The sequence below is a fragment of the Aethalodelphis obliquidens genome, unplaced genomic scaffold (genome assembly GCF_003676395.1).
Source record: "Aethalodelphis obliquidens isolate GAN/ISIS:26980383/991018 unplaced genomic scaffold, ASM367639v1 scaffold38, whole genome shotgun sequence".
NCBI lineage: Eukaryota > Metazoa > Chordata > Mammalia > Artiodactyla > Delphinidae > Aethalodelphis > Aethalodelphis obliquidens.
Window position 1 is genome coordinate 6,677,314 of NW_020837982.1, and position 26,893 is coordinate 6,704,206.

Genomic DNA, 26,893 nt, shown 5'->3' on the forward strand with positions numbered 1-26,893 from the left:
CAGCAGCTGAGCCGCGCTGGAGGCCTGGGCTCATGCCCAGAGCATCCCTGGCCCGTCCAGACTGTGGCTGGCAAAACACTAGGCTGACGACACTGCCCAGCCTGTTGGACTAACACTGTGGATACTGCCTCGCCCGCCGGCCTCAGAAACCCAAAGCCCCTTCCTTCCCCTTCTCCTTCCAGCCCATCCCCAGGGCCTAGCCCCCCGATGTCCAACAAGCTGCTTCTGCCTTCTCACCCTGATGCCAACAGCTGTTATGTTGGGAGTGACTGGGTGCTCCGGGGTGGCAGACGGGCTTGTGCTGCATATAAAAACATGGTGATGCTCCACGTATCTAAGAAGATTGGTCCCCTGAAGTGATTCTTGCTGCCTCCCCTTCTCCCTGACAACACCCCCCCACCCACTGCCCCTTTGCCCCAGGCCCTGGCAAGCCCAGGTTACATGGGGACTACTGTTGCCAGGTTGGGATTCTAGACAAAAATCCTAGAACTCCTTTCTTGCTAGAAATCACCAATACAATCCTTAGTTCAGCAGATATAGTTTTCCGTACAGTTTATAAACATGATAAGACATACAGTTTGGTAAGGGAGTAGGGCGAGGGCCTGTGCATTTGTGTGTATATATATATACGTAGAGGGTGTGTGTGTGTGTGTATATATATATATATATATATGTATATATATATATATATATATATATATATATATATATATATATATATATAAAGTGGACATAGTTATAAAACTGCACCTCCTGTGAGAACCTCATTGCACACGATGAAGTTCTAAATTTCAGCCTCTGATGATCTTTCCTTTGGTAATTGGTTCTTGGAGCCCAGCAGCTGGGCCTGGGTCTGCCAGGGTTGCCTGAGACATCAGGAATGAGAGGCGTTACCCCCGAGGGAGGGACTGAAGGTGGCACATGGTTGGATTCAGGGCAGGGTGACTAAGTGGCCTCAGGCAAGAGCCAAAGTGCCACCTGCTCACGTGCTCCCAGACAGCTGCGGACCCAGCCTCTTTGGTGACCCTTGTCTGTTCTCTGAGTCCTGCTTCCTCCGGAAGTGGCGGGAGCCCTTCAGACCTCTCCAAATGACCAGGATTCCACACAGCCCAGCTCCCGTGGGGCACTGTCCCATCGTTGCTAATGAAGGATTCGCTCTGCGGCTTTAACTGCCTTGCTGGGTGGATGCTGTCCATCGGTGCTCGGCCGGGGGCTGGCTGGGACAGCTGGGTGGGATGAACTAATCCCCTCCCGCTTGGGGCTGTACACTTTGGGTTTATAATCCACCGGGCAGGGCCCAGACAGCAGCTGAAGCCTCTACCAGCCTTTGCCTGAAACCCAGCAGATCCTCCACTTGTAAAAAAAGAAAAGAAATCCTGTTCCTTGGTGGACATGTGGCAGTGCTGGGTGCTGGTGCCCTGTGTCCTCAGCGAAGAGTGACCACCAGCCCCAGTACCCAGGCCAGGAGCGAGGCCCTCAGGGAACTGCCCAAGGAGGCCTGCTGCACCCCGCTGGGGGCACGGATGGGGGTCCTGCGGGCACACTTGCCCTTCCTCTTGGGCCGTGCCGTGGGCATGATGTCAAAGCTGAACTTGTGCTGGTAGTCAGGGGCGTAGTCCTGCAGCTCGTGGGCCTGCTTCCGGGTGCCCGCCTTCGAGACCTGGTTGCGATTCCTGTGGCTGGTGCAGTTCTTGCCCAGCTTCTTGTAGCCCGACCGAGAGCCGGGCAGATGGCCGTGCGGGTGGTCCTTGTCCCTGGCAGGGCCACGGGGTGGGTGGTGTTCCTTGCGGGTGGCCCTGTCGGTGGTGGTGAGCGTGTGCGACTTGATCTGGTGCGGGGACGCCGGCCCCGTGCAGTTCCGGAAGTCCTCGGCCCTCAGCAGCTTCAGGTCCTGGCCATGCAGAGGCTCAGGGGACACGCAAGGGACAGCGGAGCTGGAGCCACGGAACCTTTGCAGCCATTCCCACAGGGAGCGCGCCCGGCAGCCACAGTCCCAGGCATTGCCGTTGAGGCGGAGGAACTCCAGGGCTCCCAGGGGTGCCAGGCAGTCGCCCGGCAGCTCGGAGAGACTGTTGTTGAAGAGGAAGAGGGTGGTCAGCCTGCGGAGGTCGTGGAAAGCCCTGTGATGGACCCACTGCAGCTGGTTCTCGTGCAGCAGCAGCCGGTCCAGGTTCACCAGGCCCCGGAAGGTGTCCTGGCCTAGGCTCCACAGCTTGTTGCCGTGGAGAAACAGGTGGCTGAGGTTGACCAGGTCCACAAAGATGTCGTCCTGGAGGTACTCGATGTGGTTGTCCTGCAGGTAGAGGTACTGCAGGCTGTGCAGGCCGCCGAAGATGCCGGCCGGCAGGGCACTGAGCCCACACTTATAGAGGTAGAGGGCGTGGAGCTTCACCAGGCCCTGGAAGGTCTCGGGCGCCAGCGTCCGCAGCTGCCGGTTGTCGCCGAGGTCCAGCTCCTCCAGGTGCACGAAGCCCTGGAAGGTGTTGGGGTCGATGAAGGTGATGTTGTTGGAGTAGATCCACAGGGTGACCATGGAGGGGCTGAAGTGGCCCTGCTGCAGGAGGCTGATGCGGTTGTTCTGCAGGAAGACGCGCTCGCTGTCCTCCGGGATGCCCTCGGGGATGGCGACGAAGTTGTGCGCCTGGCAGCTGACCGTCATGGGTGCGGGGTAGCACACGCAGTCCCGCGGGCAGCCGCCGCCCAGGGGCAGCTCCCCGGCCAGCAGCAGCAGCAGCAGTTCCACACAGCACCCTGGCGGGGAGAGAGAGCACAGCCAGGTCAGGGGCTGCCCGGGAGGTGGGAGACACTCTGGGCGCCGGGCTCGATGGGCACGTGACCCTCCTAGGCCGCTGGGGCTCTGTCCTCGTCTTTGCTGCGCTCAGCGGTCTGGAGTCATAGCCCCCCGAGGTCCTGGCTCTTGATGGCTCCCCACGCCCTGGTGCCCCATCTCTACTGGGGGTTCTATCCCAGCCTGGGCTATGAGATGGGTTGGGGTAGAGGCTCTGATCCCCCGACACCCGGCATACTTCCTTAGCCCCACCCAGCAAACCCCTAGCCCTGCCCATAGCTTCTGAGCCCCACCCCCTTAGGCTCTGTCAACCCTGGTAGGATTGGGGTCACAACCCACGGACGCAGCAGCTAGCTTCGGGTTCCTGTCCAAGCTCTGCCACTTACTTGCTTTGATCTGCCTGAACAGATAGTGGTGCAAAGTCCTGTTCTAACAAAGTAAATATCTCGTATGGACTCCTGACGAGTCTTTTTATTTAAATTATTCCCAATAACAAAGCATGCATGCATGACACCGAAGTTTATCTTGACAGATTTCTCACTTACAGTGCCTTCCATGTCCTCATGTAGGCACTACCCCCTGTGCCTCAGTTTCCTCATTTCTAAATAGTAGTAGTCGTCCCTCACAAAGGACGTATGTGTGTGTGATGGACTGGGGGAGGCACCAGGGCTGATAGTTCTGGGGTCCAAGGAGCAGCCAGAATGAGGCTGCCCCCCACCGGGGTCTGCCTTCCAGCCCCTCCCCTCTCCCTGCCTCGCTGGAGATCCCAGGCTGTGGCTGCCAATCAGACCCTGCCTAGTGATTGTCCCGAGCATTTCCTCTGTAGCTTCCCTCTAATTGCGCAATAATTAGGCATTTGTTAATGGATTCTTAAAATAATTTATTTTCGATGTGTCCAGCCCATGGTTGGATAATAGCCCCGTGCTCATTATCGAAGCAGCCTCATTATGCACGATCATCATTACCTGCCTTTCTCCAGGGTCGCAGCTGCCCCAGGCAGCCTGGCAGGTGTGCCAGTGTTGGGGGGACGGGCTCCAGGCCGGTAGACCCCCACCCTGCAGGGCCGGGCAGCCATCTCGTCTCTGCCCGGGTTGGGGTCCCGATCCTTCCCTTCTAGCTTGGCCAGCCAGGCCTCTGGGGAGAGCCGAGGGCCTGAGACAGTGCGACTGATTCTTCCTGCTGCCAGCTGTGCCCAGAGCATGTTCAACGAGAGAACCTCCTGGCCCCTCCTGGCCACTCTCGGGCCAGCCCCGCTCCCAGCCTCAGGCCGGCCGCCACCCCAGCCGTCTGCCTGGGCTCAGGTGGACCTCACCACGACTGCCACTCCCTCTTTCCTCACAGAAATGGCATCATAAAAAAGTGACAGCTCCCAGCTGTTGGGAGTTACGGGCTCCCAGAGAGTAACAGCTGCTTCCCGTCCCCCTGTAATCACCCGGCTTTGACCGAACGTTGCCAACACATAAAAATCATCGCACATGATTCGGTTTTTGCATAATTGTGTTTGGTTGCGATTCCAGAGCAGTTATGACCTGGGCAATGGTGGCGGTGACAGAGCAGCTGTGAGGTCCCTTTCTGGGCTGGGCCACGCTCTGTGTGGCCCCTGCCCTGCTTCAGTCACTGAAACCATCGGACAGTCTGCAGGCCAGGCCCCGGGCGGGGGCCTCCTCAGCCTCAGTTTCCCCCTGTGTAACAAGAGTCGGAGATGGTCGCTATGCCAGCGCTCCCCGCGTGGAGTCTGACCTCCAGTCCGCCACTGCTCTCCTAGGTCTGGCCAGGGGGCCCCGGGCCCGCAGGAGGAGACAGGACAGTGAGGACCCTCTAGGAGCCTGGGCCCCAAACCCCAGCTGAATCTCAGGGAGCCTGCCCACTGCCTTGAGTCTCCAACACCCAGGCTGGGAGGCGGGCCCAGCGCACAGCAGCTGCCCATTCAGAGCCTGCCCCTCCCTGTCCGCTCGCTCGCTCAGCTCTGCTCTGCTCCTCGGCCCTGCCCAGGCTGCCCCCAGGGAGGTGTCCCCAGCCTGCCACTCTGAGGGAGCCCAGGGTGCCCCTCCTAGCTCAAGGGTGTTCAGGGTGCTCACCGTGCTGCAGGGGACAGGGCTGGGGCCATTCGTGGGAACCACAGGGCCACAGCAGCCCCCACCCCCTGGGGTCCTGCGAAGACAAGGCATTCCCTTCCCTTAAGTCAGGCAGGGAGAGCTGCTCACGTGGCAGGCTCAGTGCTAACACTGCCGACATCTGTGCAGCTTATAGAGTTTACAAAGCGCTTCTGCTCTCACCCCTCTGAGCCGCAGAACTACCCCGCCTGGTGGGGGCTGCGGGACTTTTTCTGCCCCCTGACCTGGGGCGGGGCAGACAGCCCATCTGCCTGCGGCTGTGGATGTCTCAGTAAGGCCCCGGGGGCGGGGGCGGGATTCTCTGAAGCGGTCCCCAGAGAGGCGGGGCGGGGAGGGAGGGGCTCCACAAAGAGCCACACCCCTCCCTCAGGCAGGTGCCCCCAGGGGTGCTGGGGCACAGGGGAAAACAGGCGAAGACCATGGTTTGGGTAAAAGCCAAGTGTACAAAAATCTAGGCGTGCGCTTAGCAGCTGGCGTATGAACACACTTTGGCAGGTGGGAGGGGTCAGATATCGGGGGCGGGGGCGGGTGGTGTAAAGGTGGCACCCATGACAGGAGCCACTGTGCTGCTGTTCCTCTGAGAGGGGCCCAGGAGAAGGCAGGGACCCCAGCCGATGCTTAGAGCTGCTCTCCATCCTCCAGTACCGTCCAGATGCCAGGGGACCTGGGCCAAGGGAACCGCCCTTGCAGGTACCCCTGCCCCCTCCCACTGGGCACTGGGGTGGGTCTCACCTGAGTCTGCTTCTCCACTCTGGAAGCTGGTCCCATCTTCCAGGCCGGCCCTGGACCAGCTCTCCCAGCCAATCCCACCTGCCTCTGGCACCCCTGCCTGAGCCAGCAGGTGCCCTGGCCGTGGACCATCACCCTGCCCGTTTCTTCCCAGGCAGGCTCTGCACTGCATCGCCACGGTTCCTCCTGTGCCCCCCGTGCCCCCTCTGTGTTGCCCATGGGAGCCCCGACCTGCTGATTGCTGATTAATGTACTAACAATGACATCGGTGCCTTTGCTGTGCATTTGAAGATTGCAAGTTAGCAGGAATAAAAGTCTCCATGGAGGAGCCTTGCACTTCCTCTCATCAGCCTCCTCGCCCCCTTCTGGGGGGGCAAGGGGTTGCTCTGCCTGATGGGGGCTGAAGAAAGCGAGGCAGGGACTCAAATTCCGGACTTCTCAGGTTCTCCTCCGCCGCCCCCTCCTCCCCCTGCTCCCCCCACTCCTCCAGGGGCATCCACCTGTCTGCTCAGCGGCTCCCAGACCTCCTGGCCTCCCACACATGAGCTCACACACATCTCTGCAGCCTCATTCATTCCCTCCTCCGTTCAACACTTGCTGCCAGAGTCCTGGAGTATCCTGAGTGCCAGGGTGGGGAGGGGCCTGGGATGAACTTGGCAGGTCCTCGTGGACTAGCAGATGGGGGTCTCCACACCAGGCAGTCCAGCAGGTGCCAGGCCCGGAGCAGGCATCTAGGCGTGTGCATGGGGAGGGCACCTGCTGCCTTGTGCCACCTCCTCCACAAAGTCCTCTTGCTCCCCTGCCAGCACAAAGGATGTGCAGGAAAAGAGAGCAGGTACTGTTTTCATGTCCTCCTTCCTACAAACCCCCAAACCCCTCATCTGCTGAGCAGGGACCTGTGGGGGCCGGGGTGAGTAGCCTGTGCATGGGCGGGCCCCTCACCCAGTCCACTCAGCAGCCCATTCATAAGATAGGGGCTGGACCTGGTGGGATGTGTGGAAAGGGCATTCCAGGCAGAGGGCACAGCATGTGCAAAGGTACTGAGGTGGGGAAGCAGGTGGCAGGCCCTCTCTCAGCCTCTAAGTAACCAGAGCTCCCTAAGATGCTGTAACTACAGCTCGGCTGGGTGAGGGACATCCAGGGCTGGGGAGGCCAGACAGCTCCCTACTGGGACCAGAACTGACAGGGCCCCTGCTCCTGTTCCAGGCCAGATGGTCAGCATGGCAGGGGTCCTGTAGCTTCCCCGCCCCGGAAGCAGGAAGGGAGCTAACCAAACAGGACCCAGCCCTGAGTACCAGGTTCTTTACGTGGGATCCTCATGACACCCCACGGGTGCCGCACCATTTCACAGAGAAGGACATGAGTCACAGAGGGGAGTGGCCGCCCAAGGCCACACAGCTGGTGAGCAGGGCAGGTGGGGCAGCCTCATCTGAGGGCTGGTCAGTCCTCCCCGGCCTCAAGGTCTTGGGCCTCACCCAGACCTGAGTCTGGTGCCTGCCCCTCCCTACGCCTGTGCAGGGACAGCCCGATGGCTTGGCATCCCCAGGAGCCCCCAGGCAGCTCCGTGGGGCTCCCTGAGGCGTGGAGACTGGTCAGCCATGTGGTCAGTCCTTCTGCCTCTGCAGCCTGCCCTCCCCCTGCCCTGGGCTCGGCTCCCAGCCCACCTGCTGCCCCAGCCTTGCCAGGTGCTCCTCTTTGAGCTAACGGGATGACTCTGCTGGCTGGATAACAGCCTCAGGCCAGGCCAGCTGTGCTCACAGAGCGGCTGGCGTCTCAGGCCACTCAGCACTGTCTCTTCGTGCCACACCCAAGCACAGGCCACTTCCCGGAGACAAGGAAGCCAGCCAGGGCACAGCTGGGCTTTCCTCCTCCTCTGGTCCTCTCAGTGCTAGGCATGTCCTGCTCCAGCGTATGTGTGTGCTGTCCCCTCGTGGCCGGAGCACTTCCCGGGATACCTGCAGGGCACCTCATCATTCAGGTCCCTCCTCATGTCACCTTCTCAGTGAGGCCTTCCCCAGCAGCCTATTTTATTTTATTTTTATTTTGGCCATGCCGCTCGGCTTGTGGGATCTTAGTTCCCTGATCAGGAATTGAACTCGAGTCCTCAGCAGTGGAAGTGCGGAGTCATAACCACTGGACCGCTAGGGAATTCTCCCCAGCAGCCTATTTTATTAATTTTTTTGCAGTACGCAGCCCTCTCACCGCTGTGGCCTCTCCCGTTGTGGAGCACAGGCTCCGGACGTGCAGGCCCAGCAGCCATGGCTCACGGGCCCAGCCGCTCCGCGGCATGTGGGATCTTCCCGGACCGGGGCACGAACCCGTGTCCCCTGCATTGGCAGGCGGACTCTCAACCACTGTGCCACCAGGGAAGCCCCCAGCAGCCTATTTTAAATGGCTCCTTCCTTGTTTTACTTTTCCCCATAACATTCATTCTCTCCTAATAAATTCACCTCATTTATTTATTTATCTTGTTTATTTTCTGTCTCCCCTTACTGAGTGGGCAGCTCCATGAGGACAATGGTTTTGTCTGATGTGTTCCCTGCTGTCCCCCCCAGGGCCTAGAACAGTGCCTGGTATACAGTAGGTGCTCAAGAAGAAAACCCTAGGCCCAGAGCCTGGCTCATAGTAGGTGCTCAATAAACATAACGGTTCTTATTAGTACAGAGGCCTCCGGGGTGACAGTAGAGACTCAGCCTTGGCTCTCTCCCAAGGGACCCTTGGCCAGCAGAGAGGTGACAGGTGGTGAGGAGGGCTCTGGGAGGGAAGATACACACCAGGCCTGCCTGGGGCCTGGGGCAGGTGACCAGAACAGGTTTGCCTGAGACTCGGGGGGGTTCCCAGGACACAGGATTTTTAGTGCTAATATCTGAAAGTCCCAAACAAATGTTAATCACCCTACCTGGGGACCAGGACTGTGCCCTAGCCCCCCAAAAACCTCTGGCCACAGGATGGGGAGGGAATAAACAGGCAGGCATGAAGCGTGAGTGTTCTCCAGACACCCACAGCTCAGGCCCTGTGCCTGCAGCCCGGGCCCTAGACAGAGCCTGTGTGTGTGTATGTGGATCTGTGCCCATCTATTTACGTGTGTTTTATCTATGTGTGTGTACATGGCCATGTGCACGTCTCTGAATACATGCACGTGCATATGCCAGCACACACTTGTGTCTGGAGACCATCAAGGGGGCTGGCCGCCCAATGCTTTCATCTTGAGCATCCCGAGCTCCACGCTGGAGAGGGGTCAGGGCCCTCTTCCGAGGAGAGGCACACCCGTCCTCGACATCCCCGTCTTATCTCAGCACCCACTCTGGCTTTGCCTATAGCTCCCCCTCTCCTCCTGCCACGCTGAATTATGTACCCACTCAAGCCCCTCCTGCACACGAGGATCAGCCTCAGCTGGGAAGTGGGCGGCCCCCTGTTGGAATAACCTTTCAGCTTTCATCTGCTGCGGCTGGTCCCCCGAGCAGGCCTGGCCAGGAACGCCGTGCTAATTGGGTTGCCGAGCTCTCAGGGGGCCTTGTTGGAGCAAACCTGGGCTCCCCTATCCTTTGCCTACCCGTATCTACCACCTCCTCGCTTCGGGGGTCCCTGCATGGGCAGGGGCGGTGGGGGGACACCAGAGGCCGGCACAGGCAGCTCTGTATCCATGAACTGCCTGGGCCTGGGACCAGCCTCCTTGGGAGCACCTATCAGCTGGACAAGCTCAGGCAGGTCACTAAAGCTCCGCAGCCTCAGTTTCTTAGCCCGGGAACTGCGAGTCTGAGCATCCGCCTTCTTGGGTGTCGGTAGCACTCAGTGAGGCTGTGCCTTGAACCGGTACCAGGTTCAGCTGCAGGGGAGGTGCTTCCAAGGCTGATGACTGCGTTACAGCTACTGCATCAAAGAGAGCTGCTGTACCCCCCCTCCCCCGTGGACCCTGGCTTTCGCCCCACCCACCCTGGTGCTCCCAGACTCCAGAGGCTTGGCAGCGGGACCTGATAGATCAGATACCGAGTCAGAGCTCAAGCTCAAGTTCAAGTTCCCTGCCAGGCCGTGGCTGCCCCAGGGCTTAGCAGGTGTGGACGGGGTCTTGACCCTTGTACGTGGCCCTCTCTCCCAGTCCACCCCCCACACCTGGAGCTGCCAGCTCTCTGCACAAAGCCCAGGGCATGTGAGCTCTACCTTCACCTCATGAAGCTCCCCTGGGGCTCATAATATGTGTCCACTGTTACTCAACTTTGCTTCTCAGTTTGGGGGCCCCAGAACCCGGGCTGTGGCAGCCCAGACTCCCAAGGCTGAGGGTGAGGGCCTCTGAGAGCCAGACCTTCCCGGAGCTTTTGAGAAGGTTCTGGGCTCTGCCTCCTCCCTGTGGAACCAACTGTCCCTCTCCTCAAACCCCAGAAACCTGTGGGCCCACCTGCAACCAGACAGGCCCACTGACACCCAAGCGGTATCTACGTTGTAATCAGTGGGGCTGGGAACCTCTGTGGGGTTGGGGCAGTCCTCAGGGGCAAGTGTCTATTGAGATGCCTGCTTAGGGAGTCCCTGAGGGGGGTGTGAGGGAGAGGGAGTGGTGGGCAGTGCTCTACCAATCCCTGAAGGCTCTGGCATTGGGTGACACAAAACAGAAGATGGGACCCAGACTTTGAGAAGCAGGTGAGGCCCTCTTCACCAGGAGCCCTTGTTCCGAGTCCCCGGAACAGCTGCCCCTTCCATGCTGTCTGTGAAAGGGCTTCAGAGCTCACATCCAGGGTATCGATCATCCCCGTTCTGAATCTGTCCCCTAGTTCTTTCATTCATGTGAGAAACAGCTCCGTGCTTGGTGCTACAACAGTAAGGGACACGGCTCCTTCCCTCCTGGAGCCTACATTCTAGGGGGAGACGAGTTGAACAACCACACAAGCCCAAACTGACACAGGGTTGTGGGCACTGGGGACACAGGAGGGGGTTAAGAGTGAGACGAATGGAGGGCCTCTCTGAGCAGTGACACTTGAGTTGAAACCTAAAGATTAAGAAGGAGCTGAGGAACAGCTTTGCAGGCAGTGGGAACAGCAGGTGCAAAGGTCCTGGGGCAGGACTGACTGGGTGTGGATGAGGGAGAGGGGCATGAGATGTGGTCAGAAAGGCAGGAGGCAGGCCTTGCAGGGTTTTAAAAGCCTCAATCAAGAGGCTGGATCTGGGAATTCCCTGGCAGTCCAGTGGTTAGGGCTCCGCACTTCCACTGCAGGCGTGGGTTCGATCCCTGGTTGGGGAACTAAGATCCCGCATGCCATGTGGCACGGCCAGACAACAAGAAAAGGAGTTTGGATCTGATTCTGTGTCTGGCAGGAAGCCAATGAAGAGCCTGAAGTAGGAGCAACTTGGTCGGATTTGGGTGCACTGCTTTTGGAGCATGGATTTGTGGGAGCAAGAAGGGAGGCCTATGGCTGTCATCCATGAGAGATGTGGGTGGTCCAGAAGGGGGAGGGGCCGTGGAGACAGAGAGCAGTGGACAGATTGAGAAACATGTGGGATGTAGAAATGACAGGACATACGGATGGACCAGTGCGAGGGAGACGGGGTGGGTACATTGGATAAGGGTACGGTAAGATGGGAGGAGCCTAGGGAAACAGGTGTAGGGGCCAACAAGAGCTCCGCTTAGGACGTACAAAGTCCTAAGCCTTTATAGAGATGATTAGTTGGAAGCTGGATGTTCAAAACTGGAGCCCTGAGGTGAGAAGAACACTTGGCATAGGGATGGTATTTAAATCTGTGGGAAGAGATGAGGTCACCTCTGAGAGTCAAGAAAGAAGATAGAGGCGGGACTTCCCTGGGGGTCCAGTGGTTAAGACTCCACGCTTCCGATGCAGGGGGCCCAGGTTCAACCCCTGGTAGAGGAAGTTCCGTGTGACACGCGGCACGGCCAAAAAAAAAGAGAGAGAGAGAGAAGATAGAGGATTGAGGCCTCTGGCAACACAGTGACTGTGAAGGCACGTAAAGGAGAAGGAACGGGCGACGAGGTCAGAGGAAAGCCGGGAAGCGTGGCGGGACCGAAGCCAAGAGCGTTTCCAGAGGAAGGAGGAATCAGCTGTGATGAGAGCGGCTGAGAGTTTACGTGAGGATTGAGGAGTGTCCAGTTGATTTGGCAACATGGAGGGAATCGGTGATGCTGGAAAGTTCATTTCTGGTAGAAAGGTGGGGGCAGAAGGCTTGCTGGAGTGGGATGAAGAGTCAATGGGAGGCGAGGAGGGGAGACAGCACCGTATCAGTCAGGACAGGCTAGGGCACGCTGATGGGACAAGGGACCCAGCGTCTCCACGGCTCACAACAACAAAGAGTGGGTTCTCGCTAAGGCGGGGCAGCTGAGGCTCTGCTCGAGGACCCAGATGGAGAGCTCAGTCTCCACCCAGAACACTGCTGGTCTCGTGGCAGAGGGGACAGAGGACGTGGCCAGTGACTGGCTCTTGAGGCTTTCGTTTCCAGCAATGCACATCACTTGGGCTCATGCTTCGCTGGTCAAAGTCACTCACAGGGCCCAGCCTGTCATCAGTGGGATAGGAAACAACACTCCCAGGGGACTCAGGGAACAACATCTGTGAGCACCCAGAGGCCACTCACTGGCAGAAGCTTGGCTGTGAAGGGAGCAGAGAGACTGGGCAGGACCTGGAGGGGTGTGGGGTCCAGGGAGGTTGTTTGTTTTTTAAGATGGAAGAAACTAGAATCTGTTTGCATGTTCCTGGGGATGATCCAGGAGGAAAGAGAGAGAAAAACTGATGCATTAGGAGTGAGAGGGCCAAAGAGACAAAGACCCAGAGCTCCAAGGGAACACCTGCCACGCTGTAACGGGACGGAAGACGGTATGTGCAGAGACGATGAGTTAGCCTCTGAGGGCTTCTCTTCTCTCCAGGAGGTAAGTGGGGGTCATCAGCTGAGAGCGAAGGTAGGGAAGAGGGTGGGAGTTTGAGGAGGAAGAAGACAGAATGAAACAGGCTCTCTGTGTGGTAGGAAATCAAGCCACCCCGGTCACAGGAGAGGTCTGTGGAGACAATGAAACAGAAAAGTGTCTGCACACCCACCGCCCCAGCCCCTGCCCAAGTTCTCCTTGCCTCTAGCTGGACAGTTGGGGCTGTCTGGCCCCTCCAATGAAGCCTGCTCACGTCACTCCCCTGCTGACAGTACATTAGCTCAGTAAATATTTACTCCACCCCTTTCTCTCTGGCCAGGCACCATGTCAGGAGGGCTCTGGGGACAAAAGACCCAGTTCCTGGCCTCCGTGAGCTGACAGTCTCCCCAGATACCTTCAGGATAGTATGTTGTGGACATCTGTCACGCCTTGCGGTCACCCAGCCACTAAACCCCCTTCCTGTACTTGGGAGATCTCCCAGTTTCTGTAAATAAGGCCTTCCCTCCTTGTGGAAGCTGAAAAGGTCCATCCCTCACTTTCCCAGCCTCCCTTGCAGCTCCGGCAGGGCCCAGGGCCTGGGCTCTGCCCGCTCGACACAGCTGCCCTAGACTTCTGAGCTAGGAGTTAGTGAGGCAGATAAGCGGGGGCCCAAGCAGGATCCACGCTTGCCGGGATGGCAGCAGCGGCAGAGCCAGCGGGGCCAGGGGCTGTGGCGGGAACACTGGAGGTGCCCGCTGGAGGTGTCTTTGCTTCAGTTGGGGCATTGTTCCTGCCTGTGGAGTCCCCAACCCTCTGGGAGATTCTGTGAATGACCCAGTATCTTTTAAATAAATTTGCCTTTTATTTAAATTAGTCAAGGCAGGTGTCTGTTGCTTGCAAATCAGAATTCTCACAAATGTGAAGTCCCTCCAGCTGAGCGTGGCTCCCAAGCCCGTCCATGGTCTGGCCCTGCTCCCCTGATTCCCACTCTCCCCGACTCACGCCCCTCTCCCTGCCGTCTTGTGGCAGCAGCAGCCTAAGTTCCCTGGGGGTGGGGTGGGGGGACCACCCCTCCCTCATTGCAGGTGATTTAGGAGGCAGGGCAATCAACCCTGGCTCAGCCAATTAGACTCTCCCTCAGGAATTTGAACCTGAACGTGAAGCAGAGTGATTCGACTGTTTCACCCCGGTGGGGCTGTCCTGAGGACACTGCCCCAGGAGTTCTTTCCACTAAGACCCCCAGGGCCACCTTGGTCCCTGCCCTCCCCGGAGCTGGGCTGTTCAGCTTCTCCTTTGGGTCCCATTTCCTTTCCGCAGAGGTCCATCCAACACCCTTCTTCTTGGCTATCAGGATCCGAACTGTCTTCAGCTCTCAGGGAGCCACACGCTCTAGAGGAGCCAGGCTTCTCCCCAGCCCAGGAAGTGGGACCTTATTCCTCTTCTCCACTGTCAGCGATTGGTTTAGACAGGAGCATGTGACTCCATTCTGACCAATAAGACACAAAGAGAATCTGCCGAGAGACTTCTGGGAAAATTTGTCCTCCTCTTCCAAAGAAACACGAGGAAGGGATGTTCTCTTTTCCTGCCTCTGAGTGTGGTTGGGTGAGGATGAAATGCGTGGTGCTAAGGCACCACCTTTCAACCTTAAGGGGACCAGCCTAAAGATCAAAGCCAGCTCGGCAAAGACTACGGAGCACCGAGATGGAGAGAACCTGGGTCCATCATGACCTTGTGGAACCAGTGAGTCCACCAATCCTGGGATCTGCAAACTTCTTGGTATGTGACATATTAAATCCTCTTCTTGTTGGGCTTTCAATTACTTACAGCCAAAGTGTCCTAACTAACATACCTTCCAATGAGTTCCTCTTCTGCTTTAGTCAGCCAGACTAGATTTCTCCAGCTTGCAACCAAAGAAGTGTACCTTATATACCTGGTAACCGCATGACTTGGTGGCTTACACAGGACCTGCTCCAGGAAGCCTCCACAGACCCTACCTTCTGTGTTTTTGTGTTTTTTTTCAACTTTATTGAGACATAACTGCCCAATAAAATTGTAATATATTTGAAGCGTACATCATAATTATGTGTGTGTTTATATGTGTGTTATATACAAACATAAATTATATATAAAACAATATATATAATTTCATGAGAGCATTTAAGTTTACTCTCTTAAAAATTTTAATGACACAACATAGCATGTCAACTCTATTAGTCATGTTACATTTTAGATCCTCAGACTTTATTCATCTTATAGCTGAAAGTTTGTACTTTCAGACCAACTTCTATTTTCCCACCCCCAGGGAGTAGAATACATTGGCCAGACCCTACCTTCTGGGTTAGACCGTCCACCCTCCTCGGTGCTTTCCCTCTCACTGCACTCCCTACTCAAAGTCACCTGGCTTCACCACCAGAGGTGTGGAACTACTGGGGTGTCCAATTAGTGCCTGGTGCATGGAGCTTATCTGTGCATAACTGGTGAGTGAATGAATGAATGATTTAGCTGATGTAATTCTAGCCAAAAGCAAGGAAACCAGGTGCTTTAGTCAGCTGAGATGGCTTATAGTGGGTAAACATATACAATAGATAATATACAATAAGTTTTAGCAGCTGGAGGACCCCAGGGTAGGGACCTCATGCAGAGGATAACTGAGTTTACCAGGCCTTTCAGGTCTCACCTCACAAACCCTGCTCTCTTGACCCTTTTGCAGAATCTGTCTTGATTGGCTACTTAAGACACTCGGCAGGGAAAGCTTCCAATGGATCTGTGGTGTTCTGTGTGTTAAACTGAGCAGCAGACTCAGAGACGTTAACGTTCACATTTGCTATACCTTATATATGCTTGCCTTTACTATTTAATTAAAAAAATAAATCATGCAAAAAAAAAAAAATACCCTGCCAAGTTTAGCTGAGAATCTCAGGTCCCAGGCCTTGAACTACTTCCTCCTCTCTGTTGGTATGGCCCCGTACTTTCTTCAGGGGCCCTAGTCTGGCCAGCCTCTGACCCTTATCCAGAGAGCTTTAGCCCAGGTAGCACGGGCTTCCCGGTGTCCCCAAACCCTATTTTCCACCACCACGTTTTTCTTTAAAGTCACTCTTGATCATTTGTTTTAATTTTAAAGTAATACTTGCCAATTGTGGAAAATGTGAAAAGCATAGAACTAAAAAGGAAAAATCACCCCAATCCCATTACCCTTGACAACCATCCACAGTGCCTCGCTGTACCTTCTTAGGAGACTTCCTTCATTTACGTAGGGATATGTAAAATTTAAATAAAAATTTTATTTAAAGCAATAAAATTGGGATCGTGCTATATAAGCAGCTCTGTATCCTCCCTTTTCCGCTTAACTTATTCATTCATTCAGCAGATCTCCAGGTGTCTCCATCTGTGAGGTTCTGCTCTAAGGCAGCCCCAGGGAGCCCAGCAGACAGACTGACCCCATCCTCCAGGAGAATACGGTCTGATGGGGAAACAGACACTCGTCAAACGGCCACATCCATATATAAGCACAGCCTGGAAGGAGGAGTACAGGGAGAGAGATCCAGGGAGCTGGGAGAACTGTGGAGGCTCCCCTAGTTGGTGGGGGTGAGAGGGCTGGGAGTTTAAAGATTGAGAAGGACTCCAGTGGGATGGCTGAGGGCCTGAGGCCAGAGACAACACACAGTTAAGTGACAGAAGAAGGTGTGGTAACAGGTACGGTTTTTAGAGACTGCAGATTACCCTAGTGTATGGAGAGAAGATAATTTATTTATCTGTGAAACATTTAGATTGTTTTTCATTTTTCACTGTTATAAATTATCATGGCAAAACTGATAATATCAATTGCCTCCCGGGAGGTTCTCCTGGAAGCTTAGGGACTAGGGCGAGGGGAACTTCACCTGTATACCTGTCAGGGACTTTCGATTCATTACCGTGTGAATGTACCTATAGATGCTTTTAAGAAGTAGTTAAATTAAAACCAAATGATGTTGGAATGAACATCTTTATGCATAAAGCTTTATCCAAATTTTTCACTCTTTCCCTTAATCAGAGATTCACTGTCCAAGTCCTCTTGACACACGATAAGTCACCTTCCAGAAAGGTTGACCCATAGAGCCTTAAGTTCTGCACCCAGAAAGTCACCACCCATGGGGGCTTTCAGAGACTTGACACTTTCCTTTCTTTGTCTTCCCAACTAGGCTGTGAGCTACTCAAGAGACAAAAGCTGTGTGTCTCATACGAAGAGGAGACCTCTGGGGTGGAGAAGCAAAGGAGATGAACGTGTGTCGAATCCCTCCTGTGTGCCAGACATTCCATCCTGGGGGCATCCACCACATACACGCATCGGATGTTCTCCCCAAACTATCATGAAGGTATTCATATCCCTATTTTACAGGTGACAAGAATAAGGCTCAACAAAGTGTAGTGATTCACCCAAGACGGTGCAGCCAGGCTCCAGACCAAGAAGGGTCTGGCATCCAGTGATGGGGGGAGAGCTCTCTCTCCTTTGAGGCCGCTGCCCCCTCAGGGACCCTCCCCCACCACAAAAGGCAGATGCCCCACCTCCCAGAAACTGTGTCCTTGCTCCCTGGACAACAACTTCAGCCCCGCCCCTGTCTTCATTATTTATTTCCTCTCCTTGAGCTTCAGACTCATGAGGCTGGGGAAATGGACGAGGCAGCTGGGGAAGGAAGGGGAAATTCTGCGTAATACCATCGTCCGTATCACAAAACTTGTCTTAAGTGCCCGCCCCGGGGATTTCCTGGAGCTGGTGCAACAGAGGTGGGGCTGAAGGTCAGATTAAATTGGACTAGTAACCCCAGGGGGATGCTTGAAAGGGGGTAGCTAAGGAAAGCATTTCCGGAACGCCAGGCGGCTGAGGCAGGCAGTAGGCAGCAGTCGTAGGCAGTCGGTTGGCCAGCCGACCCGGTCAAACCTACGTAGTGGGGCTTAGTGGTGACGGGCCTGGGTTCACACATCCTCCCCCGGAAACCTGAAATCTTGCCTTTTTCCCCCAATAATGAGTTGGTATAAAAATGGATCCTGAACAAAATTGTCTGCAGTTTTCAAATTTCAAACTGCATTAGTCAAAATATATCAAATTTCCGTGTACTGACTTACCACCTGCTTAAAATCGGATCCTTTTTCAGCTGGAATATATTGAAATATGAATCACCTCCTGAGAGGAAAAGGGGAGAAGAAGTGGAAGGAAGCCCTCCTCAAAATGTGCCAGTGGGGCTTCCCTGGTGGCGCAGTGGTTAAGAGTCCGCCTGCCGATGCAGGGGACGCAGGTTCGTGCCCCGGTCCGGGAGGATCCCACATGCCGCGGAGCGGCTGGGCCCGTGAGCCATGGCCGCTGAGCCTGCGCGTCCGGAGCCTGTGCTCCGCAATGGGAGAGGCCACAGCAGTGAGAGGCCCGCGTACCGCAAAAAAAAAAAAAAAAGTGCCAGTGGGCGAACCGGAATCCTGTGCTCCTTGGGCTCCCCAGCCTCCCCCGGCCTCCCTGCGACAATGGCTCCCTGGTGGCCCATGCCCCTCAGCCATTTCCCCTTGATAAATACCTGGTTTCTAGCTCGAACCCCTATGCTCTGGGCAATCTATGCCTCAGAGTGCAGAACATGCTCATTTCAAGTCCTCCAACCTTTAAATAAGCACCTAATATGTGCTGGGCGCTCAGACTCACAGGGAGGCCGACCTCTAATCACACCGCTAAATCCTAAGGTAACTCCTTTGTCCTCATCTATTCATCCTCTTAGCAGCACTGGACAGTGCTGGCCCTCCCTCCTGGAAACACTTCCTTCACTTCAGAGATAGGGCTCAGCTGTTTTTTCCTCCTGCCTTACTGGCTGCTTTTCTCGGTCTGCTGTGCTGGGGGCTCTTCCTCGGCTTGATCTCTACATAGCCTGATTCCCCAGGCACAGCCCTGCGATCTTCTCTCTTCCATACCATACCAATCCCCGGGGTGGGGTCACCCAGGGCCAGGCTTTAAATACCGTCTCCACGGGGTGGGGGTGGTGAAGATCAGACGGTTGTCTCGGTCCTGAACTCCAGACGAGCCCATCCAATGGCCCACCTGACATTGCCTCGTGGGTATCTAATAAGCTGCTCAAACTCTGTGTGCCCTAAAGGTGTTGCCCACACAGGCTTCCTCATCTCAGTAAAACGCCAACTCCATCCTTTTAGTTGCTCAAGTTGAAAATGTAAATGGCATTCTCCATTCTTCCCTTTTCCTCATTTTCTTTTCCTTTAATCCGTCAAGTCCCGTTGTTCTACCTTTAAAATAAATCCTAAATCTGTTCTCATCACTCCATCCCCATGGCCCGCACCCTGTCCCAGGTCACCATCATCTCTCCTCTGGACCACAGCAGTGGCTTCCCCATCTGATCTCCCTGCTTTTATTTCAGTCCCATCACCACCCACGGCCCACACAGCCACGGGATCTTTAAAAATGGTAAGTGCTGTCTTGTTCCTTTCCTGCTTGAAAACTTCCAGTGGCTCCCCCATTGCACTAGAATAAAATGCAAACTTCTTACCAACCCATAACATCCTCATGACCGGCCCCCATCGCCTCCCCCACCCTCTACCATTTTCCCCACACTGGCCTTTCTGTTCCTAGACCACAGCAAGCTTATTCTTGCCTTAGCTGTTTTGTTTGGTTTTATGGGAAAATACACAGAACATAAAATGTACCATTTGAGCCATTTTATTTTTGCTGTTGGTGGTTGTGGTATTTTGCTTTTTGGTTTTTTGGGGCCGCACTGCACGGCATGCGGGATCTTAGTTCCAGGGATCGAACCCACGCCCTACAGTGGAAGCACGGAGTCTTAACCACCAGGACCACCAGGGAATTCCCAATTTGAGCCATTTTAACGTGTACAATTCAGTGGCATTTCACAATGTTGTGCAACCATCACTACTATCTAGTTCTAGAACATTTTCATCATCTCAGAGGGAAACCCCATTCCCATTAGCAGTCACACCCATCTGCCTGCCCCCCATCCAGCCCCTGGCAATCAGCAATCTGCTTTCCATCTCTCTGGATTCACTCATCCTGGATGTTTCATACAAACGTAATGATACAGTATGTTTGCCTTGGAGTTTTAGTGCTGACTGTTCCTGCATGAACCGCTCTGCCCCAGGCCCTTGCAGGACCACCTCCCTCTTAGCATTCAGGTCTCAGCTCCAGCATCACCTCCTTGTCTAAAGCAGATGCCACTGCCCACCCCAATCACTCTTTTTTTTTTTTTTTCGGTACGCGGGCCTCTCACTGTTGTGGCCTCTCCCATTGCGGAGCACAGGCTCCGGACGCGCAGGCTCAGCGGCCATGGCTCACGGGCCCAGCCGCTCCGCGGCATGTGAGATCCTCCCGGACCAGGGCACGAACCCGTGTCCCCTGCCTCGGCAGGCGGACTCTCAACCACTGCGCCACCAGGGAAGCCCCCCAATCACTCTTGATTACAGAAGTGGGCTACTCTATTTCCCTCTTAGCACTCAACACTCTTGTTTATTTTTTGTTTACATGTTCATTGTCTTTCCCCTCGTTTGCTTGTTCCCTGTGGTGTCCCAACCCCCAGGACAGTGCCAGGCACCTGGGAGGCGGTCAATGGTTATTTGCATATTGAGTTAACAAGTGCACCATCAGCCCCTTGATGGAGCCTCGAAGATGCTTATAGAGACATGGACGAGGGTGGGAACCAGCAGTGCTGCGAGGTAGTGGAGGGGTCACAGTGGGAAGGTGGCCTCCAAGGGGTAGTAGAATCTTCCCTGGCCTTCAAGGGGGAAGAAGGAGGGCATCCAGGTGGAAGGAATGGCATGGTCAAAGGCCTGGAGGCATGAGACAGCATGTCCCATTTGGAGTCCTATGATGTCTCCCCTGGTTTGCAATTTGCCCCCTGTTTTGTTTGTTTGGTTGGTTGGTTGGTTGGTTGGTGGCACTGGGTCTTAGTTGCAGCACGTGGGCTCCTTAGTTGTGGCATGCGGACTCTTAGTTGCAGCATGCATGTGGGATCTAGTTCCCTGACCAGGGATCGAACCTGGGCCCCCTGCATTGGAAGCACAGAGTCTTAACCATTGCACCACCAGGGAAGTCCCTGTCCCCTAACTGTTTCACTAGCTCTCCCACAAAGAGCCTCCCACAATATATGTCTGGGAGTTGGGTTTGATACAAGATGCAAAGTACTGAGAGTAAAGAAAGAATGGAGTCTTTTTCACTTGTTTCTTCTGCCCCCACCTAACATGTGCTGGACACCCGCGCAGAGGCAGAGGAAAACAGACTGGTTCCAAGTTTTCTGCTTGTGAGTCATCTTCAGCCACCTTTCAGAGACATGGAAGGTGGGAGGAGATGGTGATGTATATTACAGACACTTCTCAACTGTGTTCAAGGATGGGGGGCTCCCAGGATGGAGGCAGAGCTAGGACGGACCTGGGCCCCCCACCACAGGCCCTCCCCGGCCTTATCTTTCTGGGCTGAGCCAGTGGCCCCTCTGGGCACTGGGCTGTCTGTGGGCCTCATGACCTTCATTTCTCCTGATCGAATCAGGCCCAGCTGACCCAGGCCCTGTGGCTCTGGGAGTCCAGCTGAGCTCCCAGGAGAAGAGGCCCTTCCCCAAAGCCAGGAGGCTCAGGAGGGCAAATTCAATTGTGTGCAAGGCGGGAGGCATTAACCTGTCTGTGGACTGCGGTGCTCCCACCCTCTCTCCCCTCTGCCAGATGAGCCTGTCCAGGCTGCCTCTGCGGGATCCCAACCTCCCACCACCCTGAAGGCTCCCCTGCTGCCCCTGGGCTGTGCCCAACCTTTTCTGTCCCTTGGTGCCCGTAGCTCCCATTACCCCTGCCTCTAGATCAGGTTTAGAGCTAAGAAGAAAAACCAATCCAGGTGCAACTCACCCCCTCCTCGGAGGCAAGCCTATATCCTGGCCCTTCCTGCTCTGCAAGCTTCTAGGTGGAATCTGCCTTAGAAATCTTAATGGGGAAGAAAGGCCCTGGAAGCAGGAGGGGGCCATCTGGACAGAGGATTCTGAGATCTCAGATACCTAGACTGCGGTCTAGAGCTGTGTTGTTTGGTACAGAAGCCACTACCCACGTGTGGCTACCGAACCCTTGAAAAGTGCCTATTTCAAAGACTTAGTATGAAAAAGAATGCTTGCTATACTGATTACATGTTGAAATGGTAATATTTGTAAGATATTGCGTTTTTTTTTTTTAGATATTGCGTTTAATAAAAACATTTAAAAATGAATTTCACCTGTTGCTTTTTACTTTTTTAATGTGGCTGCAAGAAAATTTATATGACACGTGGCCCACGTTTCTCCTGGACAGAACCAGTCTCGAGCGATGGGCACATCTCCTGGATCCCATGGACTCCTGCCTTTCGGGGAGGGAAGCAATAGGAAGAGGGCCAGAGCCGGGCCCTCCAGAAGGTGCTGCTTCTTGAAGGAAACTAGTCCCGACACCCACTCAAAGGCTCCCCTAAATTAGCAGCTGGAAGCCTGGTGACTCCCCCACAGAAGGATGCGCCCTGGAGACAGCTCCCCAGGAAGGGCCGTGGCCTAGAGCAGAAAGCAGGGCAAGGGCTTTGCTGTCATCCACTCCTTTTTCCAGCACAGGTTGGGCATCTGTCCAGTACCATGTGGACGCAGCTGCAGGCAGGACAGACCCAGTGGTTGCCCTCACGGGGCAGCGGGCTCACCATAGCCCCTGGGTGGGCTAGGGGCATGACAAGGGTGTGCCCAGGAATTTGAGAGCCCCAGGAGACAGCTGAGCAAAGAGAACTCCCTGGAAAGATGGCGTAGCAGATCGCAACCTGCAATACTGTGGACCTGAGAGGGTGAAGAGGAGATGGGGAAAGACAGAGAAGAAGGAGAAGTAAAGGAAGATGGAAGAAAGGAGTAAGGAGAGAGAGCCGAGAAAGCAAGGTGCCCGTGGAGGGCGTGGGCTCTGGTGCCAAAAACTGATGAGGTTCCACCAGAAGAAGGGTCTGGGCAGTGGGTGAAAGAAGGCCTGGAGTGGGGCCGAAGAAGCCCATTGGAGGTTCCCGCGTGGGAACGGGGAGGGCGTGGGGTGGTAGGAGGAGGCCAGGGTAAGGTAATGGGGAGCCGTGGGTGGCGTCACGTGGGGACAAGCTGGAGCCTGATGGAGCAGGGGGCGCCTTAGTGGGACTGCTGGGCAGGAGGGGCTGGGGCCACCCCAGTCTCACTGTTGTCTCTTTTCCGATGCCCCTCAGGAGCCCTCGGCAGGGATACCCAGCGCATTTACCTGGAGGAGGAGGGTGGGCTGGGAGCACCCGGAGTGGGTCTGCCTGCCCCTCAGGGTGCAGAGGAGTTAGCTCAGGGCAGGGCTGGCCTGCGCCTCTCTCAGTTGGCTCTCCTGGTGACGACCCCGGGCCCCTCTCCGCCCGACCCCGGGCCCCGGTGGGCCTTCCTGCCCTCAGCTCCGCCAGCCACTCGCGCAGCCCACTCTCCAGAAAGCCTGGCTCCTTTGCCCCTCACCCGGACTCGGTTTATCAAATGGCCACGTGCCACCGTGGAGGGCTGTGGCTTCCGTCTTCCCCCAACCCCAGAGAGGGAAGGAAGACTGGCTCGCTTTCCTGCTTCAAAGCTCAGAGCGCCCTTTCAGGCTCTCCACGGAAGCTCCGGCATCCTGCTCAGGATCGGCGGGCTCGTGTATGCAGCCGGGATGAGGAACAAATCAGCAGCACCTCCAGAGCTAATGAATGATCCGAGCCTTTGGCTCAGGTCAGCAGGCCCCCACCAGCCTCCTCGGTCCTCCGCGACGGCTCATTATTCCAGTATTCCCAGGAGAGAGATGGAATTTTCCCCAGCATCGCCTAATTACATTCCGGCTCTATGTGATACAGCGACACGTGTGCACACGCACACCATTCCCAATAAGACGCAGATGAGAGCATTCCCGCAGAGGGCGCGGACGGGATGTTTTACTCCTGAGGTGCGTGCTGAGAGCCGTTACCTGGGGAGGCTCCGGGATGAGACACCCCTCTCCTGTCGAGAGCAAGCCCCACCCTGGGTGACTGAGAGAACCAGACACAGAGGTGCGGACAGAAGAGACTTCAAAGAGAGGACAGCTGTGGGGAGGGGGGATGTGTTTCCTGAAGGCTTGCTGCAGGGATGGGAGATGGTTCTGACCCCCAGTCTCGGGAGCATTCCAGCTTCTCAACGCAGGGCTCTCCTGGACCTGTGTCCCTCCTGTGCCACGTGGGGCTTCCCAGCATGCTCCCAGCCTGCGAGAATCCCTGGGACAGAGGAGGGCAGGCTGTCTTCTGGGGCCCTGTCTGTGTGGCCCTGAGTCTTGGGGATGACCCAGACCCACCAACAGAGCCAAAGGACACTGAGATGGGTGTGGAGGCTCCTGGAGGACAGAGCAGCCTCCTTCGTGCCCTCCCCTCCCTCTAGCACCTATTCCATCACCCAGGGATGTAAGTTGGACCTGCAGGGCCCTGACTCACAATCTTAGCTGATCCCAGAACTGCAGCTGCGCCAGCGTCATCCCATGCGGCCGTCACAGCTCCGTCTCTCATTCTCCTCAGTGGCCTTTCCAAACCATCCGCTGTCTCCCCAAATCGCTACCCTTGGCCTCCGGGCCTGACCCCCCCATCTTATCAGCATCCTCCCACGTCAGGCCTCCTGCCTTCTTGCCTCTCCTCACCCCAAGGTTTCAATTCAAAGGCCTACACGGGCGGCCAAAGAGGAAACACAAAAGGGTGAGATGAACAGGTAGGATGTACAGGTGGCCACCTGGAAGCCAGGCCCATCTGGAGAGGCCCAGCCTCCAGCCACTGCTGCCCTGCGGGAAGGGGGGGCCTTTGGGTTACCAAGTCATTCAATTTTCCCAGAGACTGGGAATCAGGATTTTTACATGCAATTGTCTGGCAGCAAATTCAACCAAAAACAAAACACCGTGTGGGTCGGTGCAACCCCACCTGCAGCCTGATTCTGCCCGACGCCGTGGTTTCTGACAGCTGCCTCCCTGCCTGGGGTGCCCCCTCACCGGCATCTCCACTTCCCCACCCCTGAGCCCCCACTATCGACTGCTCCCTCTCCGCCTATAGACTCGCTCAAGTCTCTCCCACTGAACAACAAAACCTGCCAAACCCAAATCGCCTGCAGCGACCGCCTCTCTTCTCCCGTCAGAGGCACGTCAGAGGCAAACCGCTTGAAAACTCTCTCTCCAAGCAGTTGGCCCACTTCCTCTCCCTTCCGGCCGCTGCACCTGGGATTCCACCCGCTTCTCATGCACAAACTCCCTGCTTTTGCCCAAAGCCAACCATTTCCGGTCTCTCTCTTCACACAATTGCCCCTGGGGGCAAAGTTCCCCTTGAAATCTCCTCCCTACCGCCCCGCAATCTCCTTGACACAGCTCTCTCAGGGGTCTACTGCAATCAGGTCGACTATGGACATTCCTTCTCAGCCCCTGTCACGGGCACCTCTTCCTCTTCCCATACTCCCCACAGTTCTTGGGGGCCCACCATGACCCATGCAAATCCACCCCCTCTTAGCTCTCGCTCCTAGCTCCAAAACCGAATCACCAAGAGCTCCATGCATGTGCCCTGGGGTCGCCCAGACTCTTCCAAATCGTCAGCGTTTCCCCGAACAAACATCGCCCCCTCCAAACCTCCTCCCCTCTCCCTGGGTCACCTTCTCAGTGACCCCCGACTCCTCCGTCTGCAAAAAACCCGGACTCTGCCTTTTCCTCTTTCCTTGAGTCCCGTTCACCAAGTCCCGCAGCTTCCACCTTCGAAACTCCCTCCCGAGGGTGCAGCTGCCCGTCGCTAATCTCCTGCCTTCATTCTTTCTCCCCTCTAGCTTCTCCATCTGACTCTATCACTCCAAATGGCTGTGGCCCTTCTCTGTCCAGTGCCCTGGGTCCTAAGCCGACATTCACTTCCTGTCACCAGCCCAACCTTGTGTGTCTGCCACAGTCTCTCCCATTTCCAGGCCTTGGGTCGTGCTGTCCCCTCCACCCGGAATGCCCCTCCTTCCCTCGTCTGCCTGCCACTTCTTACCCGTCCTTCAGACTCGGCACAAGCTAAGTGGGATTCTCCCTGCTTTGGGCTCACCTAGAATGCTCTGTTCATTCCGCACGGCTTCACCATCGTCAGTTTGCAAGTAGGAGTCTGTTGTCATGTGAGAGACTGAAGATACAGATAGGCAATGCCAAACCACAGAGAAAAACAAAACTCTGACTCTCAGTCTGCCGTAACCACCCCAGGAAACCATCCCCTTACCTACAGTAACCAGCCCAAGAAGCCAGCCTGCTAGTGACAAGTCAGACTTGTAGGAAATCAGACCGCTTCTCTAGCGAATGGTCCAGGAAGCCAAACAGTAACCCCTGTGACAATCAGTCACACATGGCCAGAACTTGATTAGCTTCCCCGATTCTTGTCCCCACTTACAACTTAGGGCCAAGCAGAGAAAACCAAATATGCTCCCTGACCAATCACAGAGGATGCCCTACTTCTAATTAGCCCGCCCCCAGCTTCCCCATGCCAATCAGGGCACAGGTGAAGCCTTCCCTTGTTTCCACTCTAAAACTTTCCCACTCCCCGGCCTGCCTTTGACTCTCTGCCAAAATGTAAGTGATGGAGGAGAGCAACCTCCGAATAAGCCGCCTTTACATGTCCTCATTCAGTTGGTCCATTTATTTCCACGTGTGTAATAAACTATTCCAGATGTAAGCACTGAAAACAAAACGATCTCCTTCATGACCTCGTGGCTCAGGGGGCTGAATGGGCTCCGTGGGACGGTTCTTCTGTTGTTCTCACTCAGGGTTTCTCATGTGCTTGCAGACAGATGGCAGAGGGCACTGGGTCATCTGGGCCCAGAACTGAGATTCTGGGACACCTGAGCCCCTCTCTTCCTCTCCATATGGTCTTGGGGCTTCTCCTCTCAATGTGGTCACTGCCTGTGATGTCTCTAGCAAGGGATCCAGACTTCTTACACTGTGGCTCAGATCTCCCAGAACCTTCCTCAGGCTTGGGAAAGTGAGGATGACGGCCTTCTTCAAGAGCTTGGAACGGGAACCGGCACAACCAGTCGGGTGCACCCTTCCTCTGCATCCGACTGGTTAGATCAAGCTGCCCACCAGCCCGATTCCACGTGGGAAGGGACACTCCCGGGCCATGAGAGCAGCAGGCACGGGTACCATCTTGGGAGCCTGGCTTCCACACATCTTCCTTCTCACTGATATCGTTCTTGGTCTCTGGGCCTCGGCATCTAGCAGGGGCTTGACTGAGTCAGGGCTCAGCAAGTCTTGATGATCAGGTATGAACAGATGGAGCGATAGTGTGCCCGGCAGATGAACAGAAATCCTCCACACCGGCAGCCCTGCGCCCAGGTCCACACTGCCATGTGTCATTCACACAAACACTGCTCTCTGCCGCTTGACATTCTGCTATTTTTAAACCTCTCAAGCAGTGAGTGGTGCTTAACA

The 26,893-nt window shown here is 55.6% G+C and overlaps 1 protein-coding gene and 1 long non-coding RNA gene across 2 annotated transcripts in view; both read right to left on the bottom strand.

Moving 5' to 3' along the window:
* Positions 1-720: 720 nt before the first annotated feature.
* The window catches only part of RTN4RL1 (reticulon 4 receptor like 1), a 65,787-nt gene continuing 39,614 nt past the window's right edge, over positions 721-26,893 (bottom strand). Inside the window, exon 2 of the mRNA XM_027130618.1 lies at positions 721-2,751. Coding sequence (XP_026986419.1) covers positions 1,427-2,751 — 1,325 coding nt within the window. The 3' untranslated portion in view covers positions 721-1,426. The remainder of the gene's footprint in view (positions 2,752-26,893) is intronic.
* LOC113632899 (uncharacterized) lies at positions 16,710-17,752 on the bottom strand. The gene is made up of 2 exons (XR_003437985.1): positions 17,570-17,752; positions 16,710-16,833 (listed from the first exon to the last, which is right to left on the bottom strand). It is a non-coding gene; the product is annotated as an uncharacterized LOC113632899 (long non-coding RNA).